This window comes from Glycine max, chromosome 6 (assembly GCF_000004515.6).
Source record: "Glycine max cultivar Williams 82 chromosome 6, Glycine_max_v4.0, whole genome shotgun sequence".
Classification (NCBI taxonomy): Eukaryota; Viridiplantae; Streptophyta; class Magnoliopsida; order Fabales; family Fabaceae; genus Glycine; species Glycine max.
The window spans coordinates 43,410,438-43,426,843 of NC_038242.2; the positions used below are offsets into that span (position 1 = coordinate 43,410,438).

Below are 16,406 nucleotides of genomic sequence, written 5' to 3' on the forward strand. Positions count from 1 at the left end.
AAAATTTTAATTGAGGGAGAAATTTTTTAGAATAATTCAAATTTAAAAATAATTGAGATGATGAAAATTCAAGGAGATTTTTTTAGGAATTCGTTATGTTTCAAATCTTTAGGATTTTATCTAGATTTTTGTTTTTATTTATTTTAGGGATTTGTTTCTTTTTTTTTAAAAAAAAAGATTAGGAATTCGTTATGTGAGAATGAAATTCCACAACAGTGCGATCCAAACTTTTCAAAATGTGAGATTTGTACCTTCTGGACTACTAATGTCATTTTATTAGGAGAGATGACATCACAAGGATATAAGTATGTTTGTTTAAATTGGGGATGCAAGGTGTACAAGGGGATATACTTGGTGTTGTGAGGACAAAAAAATTGAAGAAATCTTTGCTACTTGGAAGGGCAAGCTTTGAGAAGATAAAATTTCCTAATGAGGTACTTATTTAAAAATTTTAATTGAGGGAGAAATTTTTTAGAATAATTCAAATTTAAAAATAATTGAGATGATGAAAATTCAAGGAGATTTTTTTAGGAATTCGTTATGTTTCAAATCTTTAGGATTTTATCTAGATTTTTGTTTTTATTTATTTTAGGGATTTGTTTCTTTTTTTTAAAAAAAAAGATTAGGAATTCGTTATGTGAGAATGAAATTCCACAACAGTGTGATCCAAATTTTTCAAAATGTGAGATTTGTACCTTCTGGACTACTAATGGCATTTTATTAGGAGAGATGACATCACAAGGATATAAGTATGTTTGTTTAAATTAGGGATGCAAGGTGTACAAGGGAGTATACTTGGTGTTGCAAGGTCAGAAAAATTGAAGAAATCTTTGCTACTTGGAAATGTGACACTCTCTACTCCGACATATATATAACTAAATAAAATATATAAAAATATTGATAAATAAATTCACGTGGATAAAAGATTCACATTCACTTTACTATTACCAAACAAAACTTATTAAAAATATATCCGACTCAAAACAAGGCCTTCAAAATTTACAAAAAATGTTTTGTTAAATCAGTGAGGTAAAATAAAATAGACTAGCATCATGCAATTAATATAGAAACTTATGCCCCAATGTCACATCCTATTAGAGCATTGTGTCCTGACGTCCTTCAGCACAAAGTTCCTTAAAGCAATTCACCTAGTCATCTGCTCCCCTGAACACAAAGTTCAAGATCATCACAGGATCCAAACACAAACAACACACGGAGAGTGAGTTATCACATTTCTAACTAATAAAGAAATAAGACAACTAGATATACACATCATATAAATAATATACGACTCACTTAAACATAACTCATGTAATTCCACCACTTTGTCATTTAAAATTCACTTTTCAATCATCGATCACATTACACATGAATCACACAATCCAATCAAGACATAATAACACATCAATTCTATAATAAACAATTAGCAAGCGTTATGCAACAGTTATGCTAAGACTCAAGCCTATATGCAATGTGGTACCATGTCAGTGAAAAACCACCCCGAGGCGCTTAGGAGTACATAACAAGATACACCACAAAATGAGTATGTCACGTTACTCTCACTAAGTAAAATCATAGGGAGACCAGTTAGGGTCATGCTGTTTTGCGAGAATGCTCTAATCATTTGGGATCGGCACAGGCTTAAAGGAGCACTCAAACCGAGTGTATTTACCCCCAAGGCCTACACTTCAAAGAGTCCGTCAGGACCTCTCCCTCCTGATTTAGGTCCAACCCCTAAAATAATTTTTGCATGCAGACACTGCTTATGAATTATACAATACCCACAACCTCACACTCGTGTTTTAAACACGTACAACACATTACACTACAATTTAACATTGATTCCTAAATAGAAAACCTACACTTTTTCTTTAACACTACGCATCAACACTTTTCTCAAGATGAACACTGGTCAGGTTATTGTACAATTCACAGCTTACAACACAAGTAATGTCACATCAAGTGTTAACCACACACTTATTCACAACCAAAACTCATTCACAATTTCACATCTCATAATATCACAATCCATCATCACATGTTTACACATATCTACATGTTCAACTTTGCACTTATACTCAATATCAATAACAATATTATAATCTCAAAGCAACATGTTATTCCACAATTCATCACATATTCCATTCATAGACACAATTCATGAATTATACAATACCCACGACCTCAAATTCATGTTTTAAACACGTTCAACATATTGCGCTACAATTTAACATTGGTTCCTAAATAGGAAACCTACACTTTCTCTTTAACACTGCGCATAAACATTTTCTCAATATCAATATTGGTCGGATTATTGTATAATTCACAGTTCACAATAGAATTATTGTCACATCAAGTGTCAAACACATACACACTTATTTACAACCAAATATCATGCCCATCATTTAACATCTCATAATATCACATCAATCATCTCATGTTTATAGGTATCTCACAAGTTTGACACATTCTACTTTATACTACTCAATCTCCATAATAATATTATAATGAAATGTCATTATAATAATTTATTACACATCATAACTCATATACACATCACACATTAATCATATTTGCATGACAAAAAACATATATATATATATATATATATATATATATAGTAAATTGAGCTACATTATTTTTAATCAAAAGAGTTTTTATAACAATTATTTTAATATTACACCAAAAGAAATTACGACTAGGCATTAACCTTACAAATTTCTTTAATTTATTATTTTAGTATTACAATAAATATATACAAATAACATATTGATCATCATCGTGTAAAAATTAGAACAAGATAATAATTTGTATAAAAAAAGTCATTGAATGATACTATTCAGAGTATAATTCACGTTAATAAAAACGAACTCAATTTTTTTAAGGATTCACACTCAACACAAGAATACATCAATTTCATAGTAATTTCTCATTGGGACATCAACTGGTTCCTCAAACATATATAATTCACACTTATAATTATAAGGATAGAATAAAAAATTGCGGAAACACCCCAAAACTCATTCTAATTGATATTCTAAAGATCTCTACACATGTTCTCACTAATCCCCAATTGTGAATAACTCATCCCTTACCTCGATGTAGTCACTCAAGCATTATCCGTTATCAATTGGGACATTTCTGGTGCTCTCTAGAGCTTCTCCTCCGGTTGCTCTGTTAGGGTTCCCAAACGTTAGAGAAAAGGAGAAGGGATTGAAGCCTCCATTCTATGGTCCTACGTGTGATGCATCTTTCTCCCTCCAAAGACATTATTTTGCAAATCCCAACGTTAAAGACGTGCGAAAATGAATCTCAAACCACATATCAAAATTTTCCGACAATCCCACGGTTAATGAGTCTGGGATCACAGTTTTACTGAGATAGTTTTGAGTTTCTGCGGGAAAAATAAAAAGTTCCGATAAAAAAGGTTTGTCTCATAGCTCCGAGATGTTTTTGTAATTCCCAACGGTGAAAATGTTTGGAAATAAGTTCTAAACCTGATGCTCAAATTTCACGATGATCCAATGGCGAATGAGTGTGAGATTGTCATTTATTTGGGATATGTTTGGTGGTATACGAGAAAAGATAGGATTTTGGGAGAAGAAGAGAAAAAAACGAAATTGAGAGAAAGAAAAAGCATCGTCAGTGTGAAAACTGACCTAACGCTATGTATAGTTAGGGTTCTCACAACCTATCATTTACTCTATTTATTTATTTTTATTGTTTTGTAAAAAGAAACTCTATTTTATTTTCTATCAAATGAATATCCTTTTTATTTTCTCTCAAACCATTATTTTAATAAAGTTATTTCTCCCTATTCATTTAATTGCAAAAACCTTATCATTTTTCTAAAAATATATTTATATATAAATAATAATTTTTTTTAAAATTAGTTTACGAAAATGAGATGTTACAGGAAGAACAAGCTTTGAGAAGATAAAATTTCCTAATAATGAGGTAGTTATTTAAAAATTTTAATTGAGGGAGAAATTGTTGGAGAATAATTCATATTTCAAAATAATTGAGATGGTGAAAATTCAAGGAGATTTTTTTTTAGGAATTTGATATGTTTTAAATCTTTAAAATTTTATCTAGATTTTTGTTTTTATTTATTTTAGGGATTTGTTTCTTTTTTTAAAAGACTAGGATATGTTAATATTTAAATTTTGTATTGCTATTTAGTTCTATATTTAAATATAAAGCCAAAAAAATAAAAATTATACGATATGTTCCATCTAAGATCTCTTGGATGTATGGGTAATTTTGTTGTGTGTAGAGAAGTTTTCCCAACCGTGATAAAAATAGGTAAAACAATGATGAATTAAATTGTTGGGGTTCACTTCACCAAACAATACCCTATACAAAGGTCACATATTTAGTTTAAGGTTCAATTATGTTAAAATGTTGCTAAAAGTCTTTAGTAGCATAAATTTTATATTATATTGATAAAATATCGTAAATATATTAGTAAATTTTTTATATTTTAAAAATATTGTAAAAAAACACCTTTAATATCACGACGAAACTCCTATATGTGTTTTTTAGTTGATTTTACTGTAAAGATATTTTGGTCAGTTGTAATTGTGGTCAGTCTCACTTAAGAGGCAGTGAGTTTGGTGTACATTTTCTCAATTAAAGGAGAGTTTTAGAAGACTCGATATACATAAATAATTATAAATATTCATGCACTTATATTGTATTCCATGATTAAATAATATAAGATTTGGATGTGAACCAAATGAGCCATTAAAAATATGATTACATGAGTTGAGATAACTTGGAGGTTTATGAGATTCATAAATTGTATTATTAATAGCTTTCTCCTGGCATTGATGAAAGGCCACTGAGAAAGCATTAATTTTTTGAGTAGATGCCGGTTGTTGACCAGTTCAGCGTTATTAATTTGTGAAAGTTACTTGTGGATTTATTTGAAATTGTCAACAATATAAAGATTATTCATAGATATGAAAATATCCAAAAGAAAAATCGGTACAAAAATTGGAAATATTTTTTAATCAAGTACAAAGTCCAAAAGCATTGAATATATATTTGTATTTGAAGACTAGTTTGGGATATCACCAAGTACCTAAAAGTCCATATGGTGGGTCGGACATGTACGTACAGTTAGTTTTACTCACCCACATACCAAAAACAATAAATTTGAATACATACGCTGACAAGAAGGCACACTCCATAATATCCATAAAAAAATGTTTCGCTATAACTGAATATAATTGTAAAAATAATTTAAAATTAATTAAGTTTTTAGTATCTAAATTTTTTAAAATTCAATTTTTAATATCTAAATTTTTGTTTGATTGATCAAGGTTCCTCAATATTTTTCCATTAAGATTTTTAGTCACTAAACTATAGTTTTAAAACTTTTAGTTTTTAGTTTCCAACAAAAATTTAAATCTATTATTTTAAATTTTTGTTTGGAAGCTAAAAATAAAAAACAGAAGTAATATAATTATTTTCAATACACACTTCTTTAACAAGTCCAGCTGAATTAGAGTGTAGGTAATTGAGGAATTGGTATTGGAAGGATATCTTTGGTGGCAACGGGCAATCCTATGAAACTTCTATTATGCTTTTCCCTATGCCTAAGGACTCCGGTCAATGACTGACTACTGGTCTTCGGACAATTAACAATGGGCGTTGTCATGACATGTGACTTACCAATCTTTCCTTTTGCTCGGTTTCCGCAGTTTATTGAGTTCCTTTTCATTCTATATTATGGTAACCCTCTGCATAATCACCAGAACTTACTCTCGCAGACGCTCAACCTCAACTTCAACTTCCTCAACGTTCCAATTGTAACCACAATTACAGAACTTCAAACTAATGTAACCACAATATTTTATGTTAATTAAAAAATTTATACTTTTTACTTTATTATTTTTAGGCTTAAATATATTTTTGATATTTGATATATACCCAAATTTTATGTTTGTCCCTGATTATTTTTTTTTCCGCATCTCTTCCTTATTATTTGAAAAGTTTTATTTTAAATCTCTTTTCGTTGATGTCAATTGTTCGTTGATGTCACAATTTTGTTCATGTTTTGCCATGTGCCATTGAGCTCGACAACCTCAGAAAAATGCCTCTTCCGTTGCCACAATCTTCATAAACCTCTTCAACAAGTCGAGGACAATGGGTATTGTCTAGAACTAGATCCGATTGGAGGGGTTGGCACTGCCGTCGCAAATGTACTATGAAGTGGAGGAGGCAATGAGTGTTGGGGATGCAAGAAAATTGATAAAAGTAGCTTAGGTGGAGATGGTAAGTTGAAGCTCAGAGAGACCTGAATGAAAGAACTGCATAACATTGGGAGATGTGACGTTTTTCAACCCAAAACAAGTTAATTGTCGATTTGGGATCATGTTTTTTTTAATTGTTTCATAATTTGATTTTGAAACAAATATTAGCGGTTTTTTAGCCTCCATAAATCGTGTTATCAAATATTTAACGGACACATTATCGCTTAACTTACGACAGGGATCTAAAACAAAACTTTTATAATATTAAGGAGCAGATGCCAAGAAAAAATTTATCAGGGATCGAATATAAAATTCAAATATATATATCAGGGATCAAAAACATATTTAAGCCTTATTTTTATTTATGTATTTATTTTATGTTTTAAAATGTTTAATTCTTAAGTACAAGTCTTAATTTGATGATATGTGTACTAGGATATGGGGAGGCTGGGTTGTTGTTGCTTTCTTGGCAAGCGTACAAGTTTCACAAGTAGTATAGAACAGTAACACTACTAGAAAGTTTACTTTTAACATTGCCATGTGAACATCAGTTATGACGAAAACCGATGTTAAAAAATACTTGATGGTATTTTTGTAAATAAGATGTCATAATTAACATTGATTTTTTAAAAATCGATGTTGTATAAGTACTGACAACATCGATTTTTAAAAACTTGATGTGTGCTTAAACTATATTGATTTTTTAAAAAATTGATGTTGATATTCCCCTCTTCACATCGGTTTTTAGAAAAACTGATGTTGTTCGGTTTTTTATTAAATAAGGGTTCTGGCGCCCAAACCTTTTTTGTATCATTTTAATTCTCATGATGTTGCACCTCCTCCTCCTCGTGGCACTGCACCTCCCATTCTCCTCCTCGCGACTCTCACTCTCGCTTTCTCACTATGACTCAACTCCTTGCGGTGCAAAGTGCCCACCATGCCACTACCGCGTTCTCGGGACGTTGCACCTCCCATTCTATTCCTCCTCGTGGCACTACACCTCCCATTCTGCTCCTCCTCACGACATTGCACCTCCTATTCTGGATGAAGATCCACAAAATTGGAAGGAAATGACTAACACAATTATGAGGATTAACAAAAAAATAGATGAAATGTTCTAGATTTTTCATGTTATGGATCGGGTTAGAAATTTCAAGACTATTCTCAAATAAACATGACATGATATAACACATTTACTTATATTACTTTGCTTGTTAGATGTAGTATTATGGTGAAGTCAGTAGTTCATTTGCTGTAAGATAGAAGGATGAACTAGAGCAAACTTGACATCTGCTTCACTCTAGTGGCAACATGCACTTTGTTACATACAACCAATATTTGGGGATCCTAACTCTACTAGTTGGATGGAAAGAATTCAGAGATTTCTATGGGCTCACTAGAAATCATCAAGTGACCTTGACCCACTTTGGACAAGGTGTTTTTCTCCTCACCATCTTCAAAAACAACTCTGAACTAAAAGCTTACCCTAAATGACACTCCTTATACCACTTTCCTAACTCAATCACTTTTAAAGTTTTACTGACTGAGTACAAAGTGACTTGTAGTAGTTCGGTGAGTAATTAAGCACTTCTTTGTATGTCAAATTTTAAAATCATATACATATCTAAAATGAATTTAATGTTAATTTCAGGATGTGTCGAGTACCATGTACTCATTTATGAAAATTGCAGGATTCACCCATATGAACTTAGAAGGGATTACGGAGTGTTGGATAGTTGTAATCATTGGAGGAAAACTTCAAAAATTTGAAATGGATGGAGAAATTTTGAACAATCACAAAATTTACAAGCTGGAACTCAAATTATATTTGAGTTCCCATATGAACTTTTAACTTTATTTTATTTTGGATTTGTTTGTAATTAAAGTATATTACTACTATACTATTATCAATTTGTAAATTTTTTTCATAAGCTAGTCTTGTTGATGTATTTTGTGAGAAATATTAGAACCTCCTGAACACATTTGAGGTATATTTTATTTATAAATGTTTATAACTACTCTTGATGCAAGATATGCTTTGTTTATAACTTTTGGCGCATGGATTATTTTATGAGTTTTTCTACAATTTTGAATGATAAGTTGTAATATGAATAATTAGAAGTTGGTAATTAAAAAACAGTCATGATATTAAAAAAAAATCCAAAATGGTAAAATAACATCGGTTTTTAAACAACCAATGTTAACATTGATACTTTAACATCGGTTGATAACTAATGTTAAAAGTTTTTAATAACTGATATAAAAAATATATTTTCTAGTAGTGTAAGATTGAATATCAAATTCCACTGGGACTATGCTTGTACTCAGAGTTATATATATATATATATATATATATATATATATATATATATATATATATATATATATATATATATATATAGTGATTAAGTAATTAGTGACTCAAATCTAATCTTGCTCATTGATTAACTACAAGTATAAACTAAAATAAATTAAATACAAAACAAGGAATATGCAGGTTAAGAAAACAAATGTTTGAGGTTGTGAGTTGATATTGTGATGAGTTAAGGAATGTGTTGGGGAATCTGCTTGCCAAAACTTTTCTTGATGTAATCTTTTATTGATTTTTCTCTTTTAACATTAATATGACTATCACCCGCATCTACAAGTCTATTCTAATCAAGATCCCTCGAGTGAAACAACCTAAATCACTTAATATCGCTCTCAATCCCTTGGCGATTGATTACTAAATGATTTATATTAGGAGTAGAGATGCATGCACATGCTAAAGTAGACTACTCTATCATTAAATATGACTCATTTTAGATATTCTTTCCAAGTTATTAGCATACAAACATTTCCCAATATTTATATCCTAAAATAGTACATAAATACGGATGATCAAACCATAAGTATGTGAATAAGCTCATGGATAAATAATAATAACAACATTATAATAAAAGATAGTTAAGAATCATTACATCAAAGATAGTTTGGTTTGCAGAGCTTCCAACAACGAGTGGTTTTAGCCTCTCATTGTCATGAGAGACTTACTAATATAAAAGTGGGATAAAAGAAAAGAAAATGGAAGAGAAATGGATTGAAACAGATCTACTTGAGATCCAAAATTGATTCCTTTAACAATGGCTTCTTTTGCTTCCTCTGTTCCTTTGTTCCTCATTTGCTTCATATTGAAGGAAACAATTGTTTCCTTCCTTTTTATATGTTTCACTAACTAATTGGCCAATCATAACTCTCTTGTGTGCTTAGCCTGACACTCACGCTGAGCACGCATATCCAGCTGAATCAGGTGGCCATGAGCTGAGCGCATGATGCACGCCAAGCACACTTGCTAATGACAATTATCTTCTAAGGTCGCCTCGTACATTAAGTGGCTTGCTTGGACTGAGCGGTTCTGACTTGCTGAGCAAGGACGTCGCGCTAAGCGTGACATTTCAGTTCATCAATCTTCTTCCATGTCTCTGCTAAAACTTTACACAAAATACAACCAAAATGGCTATAAATTCATTAACTTTAGCATCTTCTAGATAAAAACTCAGAATTAGCTATGTTCTTATTCCTTCAACACAAAATAAACAATAGAAGAGAAGAAAACAAGATAATTGTTATGTGATTTTAGTATACAAATGATGTATCCATAACACTTATCAGTTGCGAAGACTAAGGTACTTCTTTCTCAGTCCTGGACTTCTGGTTGAGGTATCTAATGCACACACATGAGTGTAATATGAGAAGTTGGTCAAAGGCTAAATGGATGGGACATTTCAAGTGTGCATGGGATTTTAGTAAGAGAAGGCCAAAGAATAAATATTTTAAGTCCCTAGATCACCCTATGACTCATCTAACCTCCATGAAAGAAATGGTTAAGTTATGAAAAGCATGAATAGTTTCAGGTATTCATTTGGGGATAAACACAAGACGTAACAATGACAATTTGAAGACATTTTTATTTTAGGCTTAAATATATTAGTGCTCCTTGATATATATCTAAATTTCTTATTTGATCACTGATAAAAAAAATTTCTTCGTTTTTGCTTTTGATATTTAAAAAGTTTTATTTTTGATCCCCGCCGTTAGAATTTCTATGTTAATTGGTGACATACCATTATTCATTTTTGAATTAAAATTATAATTTTTGGTGGGTAAAAACCACCAAAATCAATTAAAGAAGGATAAAAGGATTTGAAATACATTTCCTTTTTTCCTTCATAGTGTCATTTCAATTCAAATCAAACATAATTAAGAAGAATTTATGAACATGTACAATCGAAACTCTGGAACAACATGAATACAATGCACAATCAAAACAAAAAAAGAACATAGAAACACAAGAGATGGATGAAAAAAAGAAAGAATATACATAAGACAGTGCATGTGGTGTGGCGACGTCAGGGTTGGGCGGAGATGACATGTGGCGATTCTGGTAGGGGTCCCGCTGGTGTCGTTAAAGGTGTAAGGGTGCATGTGTTTGGAGGCAGAAGAGTCATGCACGATCAGATTTGCATGTAGTTGGAGGTGGTGCATGACGTCAAATGAGGGTGGCAGGGTTGGTGTGTGACATCAAAGGAAGGAGGTGGGGTTGGTGGGTGGCGATTTTTCTTTTATCTATCTCTTGTAGATTTGACTTGATATCCCTTTTCTCCTCCTTTAATTGATTATGTTAATTTTTAACCGCAAAAAATTATAATTTAAAATTTTAAATCAATATTGACGGTTTTAAACCCATCAGAAAATCATATTTTTAAAAATATATAATATTAACATCACTAATCACTAGAGAAATTCTAACCACACGGATCAAAATATAAATTTTTTTAAATATCAAGGAGGGAAAACGAAAAATTTCTATTATCAATAATCAAAAATGAAATTCTCTCTCTCTCTCTCACACACACACATACATACATATATACATACATACATATATATATATATATATATATATGGAAAGAATATTTAAGCCTTTATTTTAATACAACCTTATTATTAATTTGAATGATTAATAATGCAAGACAATGTATTTTTTTATGTCAATCTATCACATCCATTTGAGTTCTAAATTTCTTTCGATATATGGATGATAATTTTTTTTTTTTTAAAAATGGTATTAACAGGGGTCAATAAAACCCATAAGTGCCAAGTTAATATGTGTAGGGCCTTTTTATAATATAACGGTGGTTACAAACTCCTGGTAATTACCAGGGGTTTCAAAATCACGGGTAACGTATTTAACGGGGGTAATACATTTGCCACTGACCCTTTACCAACGGAAGAAACAACTACACGTAACGTATTTAACGGGGGTTTAAGTCCTTGGTAAAGCAAAAAAAAAAAAAAAAACCCGTAAGATCCATATTTTGTTGTAGTGACAATACCAAAAAAGAATTTTACAAATACATTTTGATAAAATTAATTTTAAAAGTACCAAAACAAAAAATAATAATATTTTACAAGGATAAAAAAATATTTAAACTTCTTTTCTTATTGTTAGACAAATTGAACCCAAACATCAATATACTCTTGAAGGGATTAAAATAATACACATAGGGGCTAAAAAGAAATAGTTTGAAGTATAAGGACTAAAAATATTTTATGATTATTTTTGTTAATATTTAGAAGTTTTAAGCAACTGTAATTAATTCAAGAGTATTTTGCCCATCTTCGATTGTCTTTTTATTTTTTGTTTTTTAATTCATTGTTGATCATCTTCATGATATCATTTCTCAAAATGAAAAAAGAAAAGTAATATAATTTTTTTCAATACACACTTCATTAACAACTCTGTCGTAGAGTCTAGGTAATTCAAGAATTGGTATTGGAAGGATATCTTTCGTGGCAACTAGCAATCCTATATATTAAACTTCTATTATGCTTTTCTCAACGCAAAAGGACTCCGTCATTGACTGACTGGTCTTCTGATAACAATGGGCGTTGTCATGACATGTGACTTACCAATCTTTCCTTTTGCTCGATTTTTCTGCAGTTTATTGAGTTATTTTCCATTCTATATTATGGTAATCCTCTGCATAATCACAAGAACTTATTTTCACAGACATTCAACTTCAACATCAACTTCCTCAATGTTCCAAATATTGTTGAGGCCGACTTCATCATGTTTGCTTGTGTAGTTTAGAAATCATTGGTTCCATAACATCACAATGTTATTTATTTGTTTCTTTATATTCTTCTACATGACTACAACTTCCACTTCAGTAGACCGTTTAGCGGTGACTCAATCCATCCGAGATGGTGAGACTTTGGCTTCTGCGGGTGGAATTATTGAAGCGGGTTTCTTCAGTCCCGGAAATTCCATAAGACGATATTTGGGTATATGGTACAGAAATGTATCTCCTTTTATAGTAGTGTGGGTGGCTAACAGGAATACACCTCTTGAGAATAAATCAGGAGTCCTTAAACTCAATGAAAAAGGGGTTCTTGAGCTTCTCAACGCCACAAACAACACTATTTGGTCATCCAATATTGTATCAAGCAATGCAGTGAATAACCCAATTGCTTGCCTTTTTGATTCGGGAAATTTTGTGGTGAAAAATAGCGAGGACGGCGTCTTGTGGCAGAGTTTTGATTATCCGGGTGATACCTTGATGCCAGGAATAAAACTTGGATGGAACTTAGAGACTGGACTAGAAAGATCTATTTCTTCTTGGAAAAGTGATGATGATCCTGCTGAGGGAGAATATGCTATAAAAATTGATCTTCGAGGGTTACCTCAAATGATTGAATTCAAGGGATCTGATATAAGAATGAGAACAGGGTCGTGGAATGGCTTGACAACAGTTGGATATCCATCTCCAACTCCTCTATTGATACGCAAATTTGTGGTCAATGAAAAAGAGGTGTATTATGAGTACGAGATTATTAAAAAATCGATGTTCATTGTATCCAAGCTTACCCCATCAGGCATAACGCAGAGTTTCTCTTGGACAAACCAAACAAGCACACCGCAAGTTGTCCAAAATGGGGAGAAAGATCAATGCGAGAACTATGCCTTTTGTGGTGCAAATTCTATATGCATTTATGATGATAACTATCTAACTTGTGAATGTCTGAGAGGTTATGTTCCCAAGTCACCTGATGAATGGAATATACGAATTTGGTTTGATGGTTGTATTCGGAGGAACAAATCTGATTGCAAAATCAGTTATACAGATGGCTTCTTGAAGTACTCACACTTGAAATTGCCCGACACGTCTTCGTCATGGTTTAGTAACACTATGAACCTTGATGAATGTCAAAAGTCATGTCTTGAAAACTGTTCTTGTAAAGCATATGCAAATTTAGATATCCGCAATGGAGGAAGTGGCTGTCTACTTTGGTTTAACACTCTGTTAGCCCATATTTTCGACGGGCTAAAATATGCTCTAAGTATGCATTGGATGTCGTCTCGAGGTTCGAAGCGTATTACAGAGCAAGAGTCTGGTCAGGACCTGTTCGAATCGAAAAGAGAGAAGAGTCTTTTGAAAGGGATTCCCAGGTTCAAGGAGGTATTTGCGAAGTACAAGGCTAGGATAAGAAAGAGAGCTTTCGAATCATTGGGTGATTCGAATTGGTGTATGATCGAGTCGAAGTCGAGGTAACAGGAGTTCTAGACTTAGCACAATTTCTGACAACTTCACAAAATTAGCTTCAACTTCGAGCAAGATGGATAACCGTTCTAAGGAGCAGTTATGTGCATGTAAGATGTACGTGGCAGGACACTTGGCATTCGGATAATGTTCGACCGTTAGGGCAGTTTATTTTCGAATGTCTATATATAGCAGTTTTTTAGTTAGATTTCGGGGTCGCAAATCATTTCTACAGAATCCTTATACACTCAAAGTATCCAGCGCAGAGAGAAACGAGTACACAAGGAGAATGTATGTTTGTTTGTGAACCATTTTAAATTTCTGTAAACTTTACATTTCGAATGCAATGCAATTTACGCTTCACTTTAGAATTCCTGTCTTTTAAATGGTTCATTCGATCGAGTGAACTTACTGCTCCTTTACATTCTGCAATTTTCCTCCCTTGTTAATTTACTTCCAGCCTTTCGATTCTGTCAGAATTTTCCTTTCCTTGCCTAGTTATTTCCAGCATTTCGATTTCTGTTAAACAATTTTACTTTCTGCAAATTTCGAACCAGTGAGTGTTTGTTGCAATGATGAACATTAACGGTTTTATGTTTAAAGCAAACACGCAAATGACATGCTCCTGAGATTCACTAGTTGGTCTCGCAAGCAATTAACTTAGACTAGCGGTTGTTTACCAAATTCCAGTGTAAACAAATTGGCACGCCCGGTGGGACCGGTCAATTGTGTGTTTTGGTTTTAAATTATTTTTAAAGTTTTGTTTGTTGCAGTTGGTTTATTGCCTTCTTAATTGTTTTGATTTTTGTATGCATTTAAGAAGTGGGAAATCTGTTCCACACTTAACAGAATTCAAAACTCGTACAAGGATGGCTAGACCACCCCCAAGCAATCGAAACAATGACCTTCCAAATATGGAGGGGCAACCAACGCAAACATCTGTCAGTAATGCCAATATAAATTCTGGTATAGGACCAATTCCTGACCAAACTGTTGGCACGATTAGTTCAACCGCTTCGACGGTTATGAATCAGACAGGGGTAACCTCTCCCATGACCAACATGACGTTGGCAAGTTCGACCACGTCAGCATCTGCTTTTGCCCCTTGGAACAACCCTAGTTTAGGGAATCCCAGTGGAAGTCCCTTTCGACCGCCTCAAAACCCTCTATATGGCATGCCTACATCTTTGATGGTAGGGTTGCAAAATTCTCAACCAAACATAGAGAATCTTAATATGTCCTCTCCATCAGGATCTGTAGCGGGCAATCAAGGTAGGGTAATTCCGCAACATTTAACTAATACATCCGTTTTGTCACTCAGACAACAAATGGATGAAAGTAACCATGATATGGTTAACATGTTAACACAACAAATAGGAACTGTTATTAACCCTTTAATTCAAAATACAAATGACAGTTACCAAACGTTAACAAATCAAATAAGTCGAATTGCTGACTTTTTTGGGGCACCACCCATACAGCAACCACCGATGCGACAGATCCAAATACAGGCGCCTGTCCAAGAGATACAGATGCCTAACAATCCAGGGATGCAAATGGCTCAAGCACCACAACCATTGGCTCGCATAGAGCCACCAGCCCAACAGGTCGAACCAAACCCTGGTATAGTATTGGTAAATAGGAACCAAAATGCTGATGAAGTAATAGGGAATATTCAACAAAACCGTTTCGATATGCAGAATAACCTAGCCCAAATGGTCGAAACGATTTTGGTGCAGAATGGTTTGAACTTAGGTTTACACAGGCCTAATTTTGTGTCTCCATTATCTGAGTATGTGTTACAGACAGAATTACCAAGGGGTGTGAAAATCCCTAAGTTTACCAAGTTTGCGGGAGAGACAAATGAGTCCACTGTCGAACACGTTGCTAGATATTTGGTCGAAGCAGGGGATTTGGCTAATAATGAAAATTTAAGAATGAAATTTTTCCCTAGTTCCTTGACTAAAAATGCTTTTACATGGTTTACAACCCTTCCTCCTCATTCCATACATAATTGGAACCAATTGGAAAGGATTTTCCATGAGCAATTTTATATGGGACAGTCTAAGATCAGCCTTAAAGAGTTAGCCAGCGTTCGACGCAAGGCACTTGAATCAATTGATGATTATTTGAACAGATTCAGACTCTTAAAGGCAAGGTGTTTCACCCAAGTCCCTGAACATGAATTAGTCGAAATGGCTGCTGGTGGCCTAGACTATTCGATTAGAAAGAAATTAGATACCCAGTATTTAAGGGATATGGCTCAATTGGCTGATAGAGTTCGACAACTCGAACGGTTGAAGGCCGAAAAGGCTAGAAATTCTAAATTCCACAAGAAGGAAAGGGTTGCTTATATCGAAACCAATGACAGTGACCAGGAGTTCGATATTATATATGAAGATATCGAAGACAGTGAGGTTGATTTAGCAGAATTAAAACCTGGACCTCCTTATGTTTGTAAACTCCTTAGACCTTCCAATGGAAAAAACCCTGTTGAACCTAAAAATGATAAATTTATGTCTAAAACTTATACATTTGACATAACTAAATGTGATGAAATATT

At 32.9% G+C, this 16,406-nt stretch overlaps 1 protein-coding gene across 1 annotated transcript; it reads left to right on the forward strand.

Annotated features, from left to right (window-relative positions):
- Positions 1 to 12,451: 12,451 nt before the first annotated feature.
- LOC102663080 (G-type lectin S-receptor-like serine/threonine-protein kinase At4g27290) lies at positions 12,452 to 13,855 on the forward strand. The gene has a single exon (XM_006582658.1). The coding sequence runs from the start codon at positions 12,452 to 12,454 to the stop codon at positions 13,853 to 13,855; it is 1,404 nt and encodes a 467-aa protein (XP_006582721.1).
- Positions 13,856 to 16,406: the final 2,551 nt, after the last annotated feature.

Coding starts and splice junctions, on each gene's coding strand:
- LOC102663080 (XM_006582658.1), top strand. CDS start 12,452: ATGACTACAACTTCCACTTCAGTAGACCGTTTAGCGGTGACTCAATCC.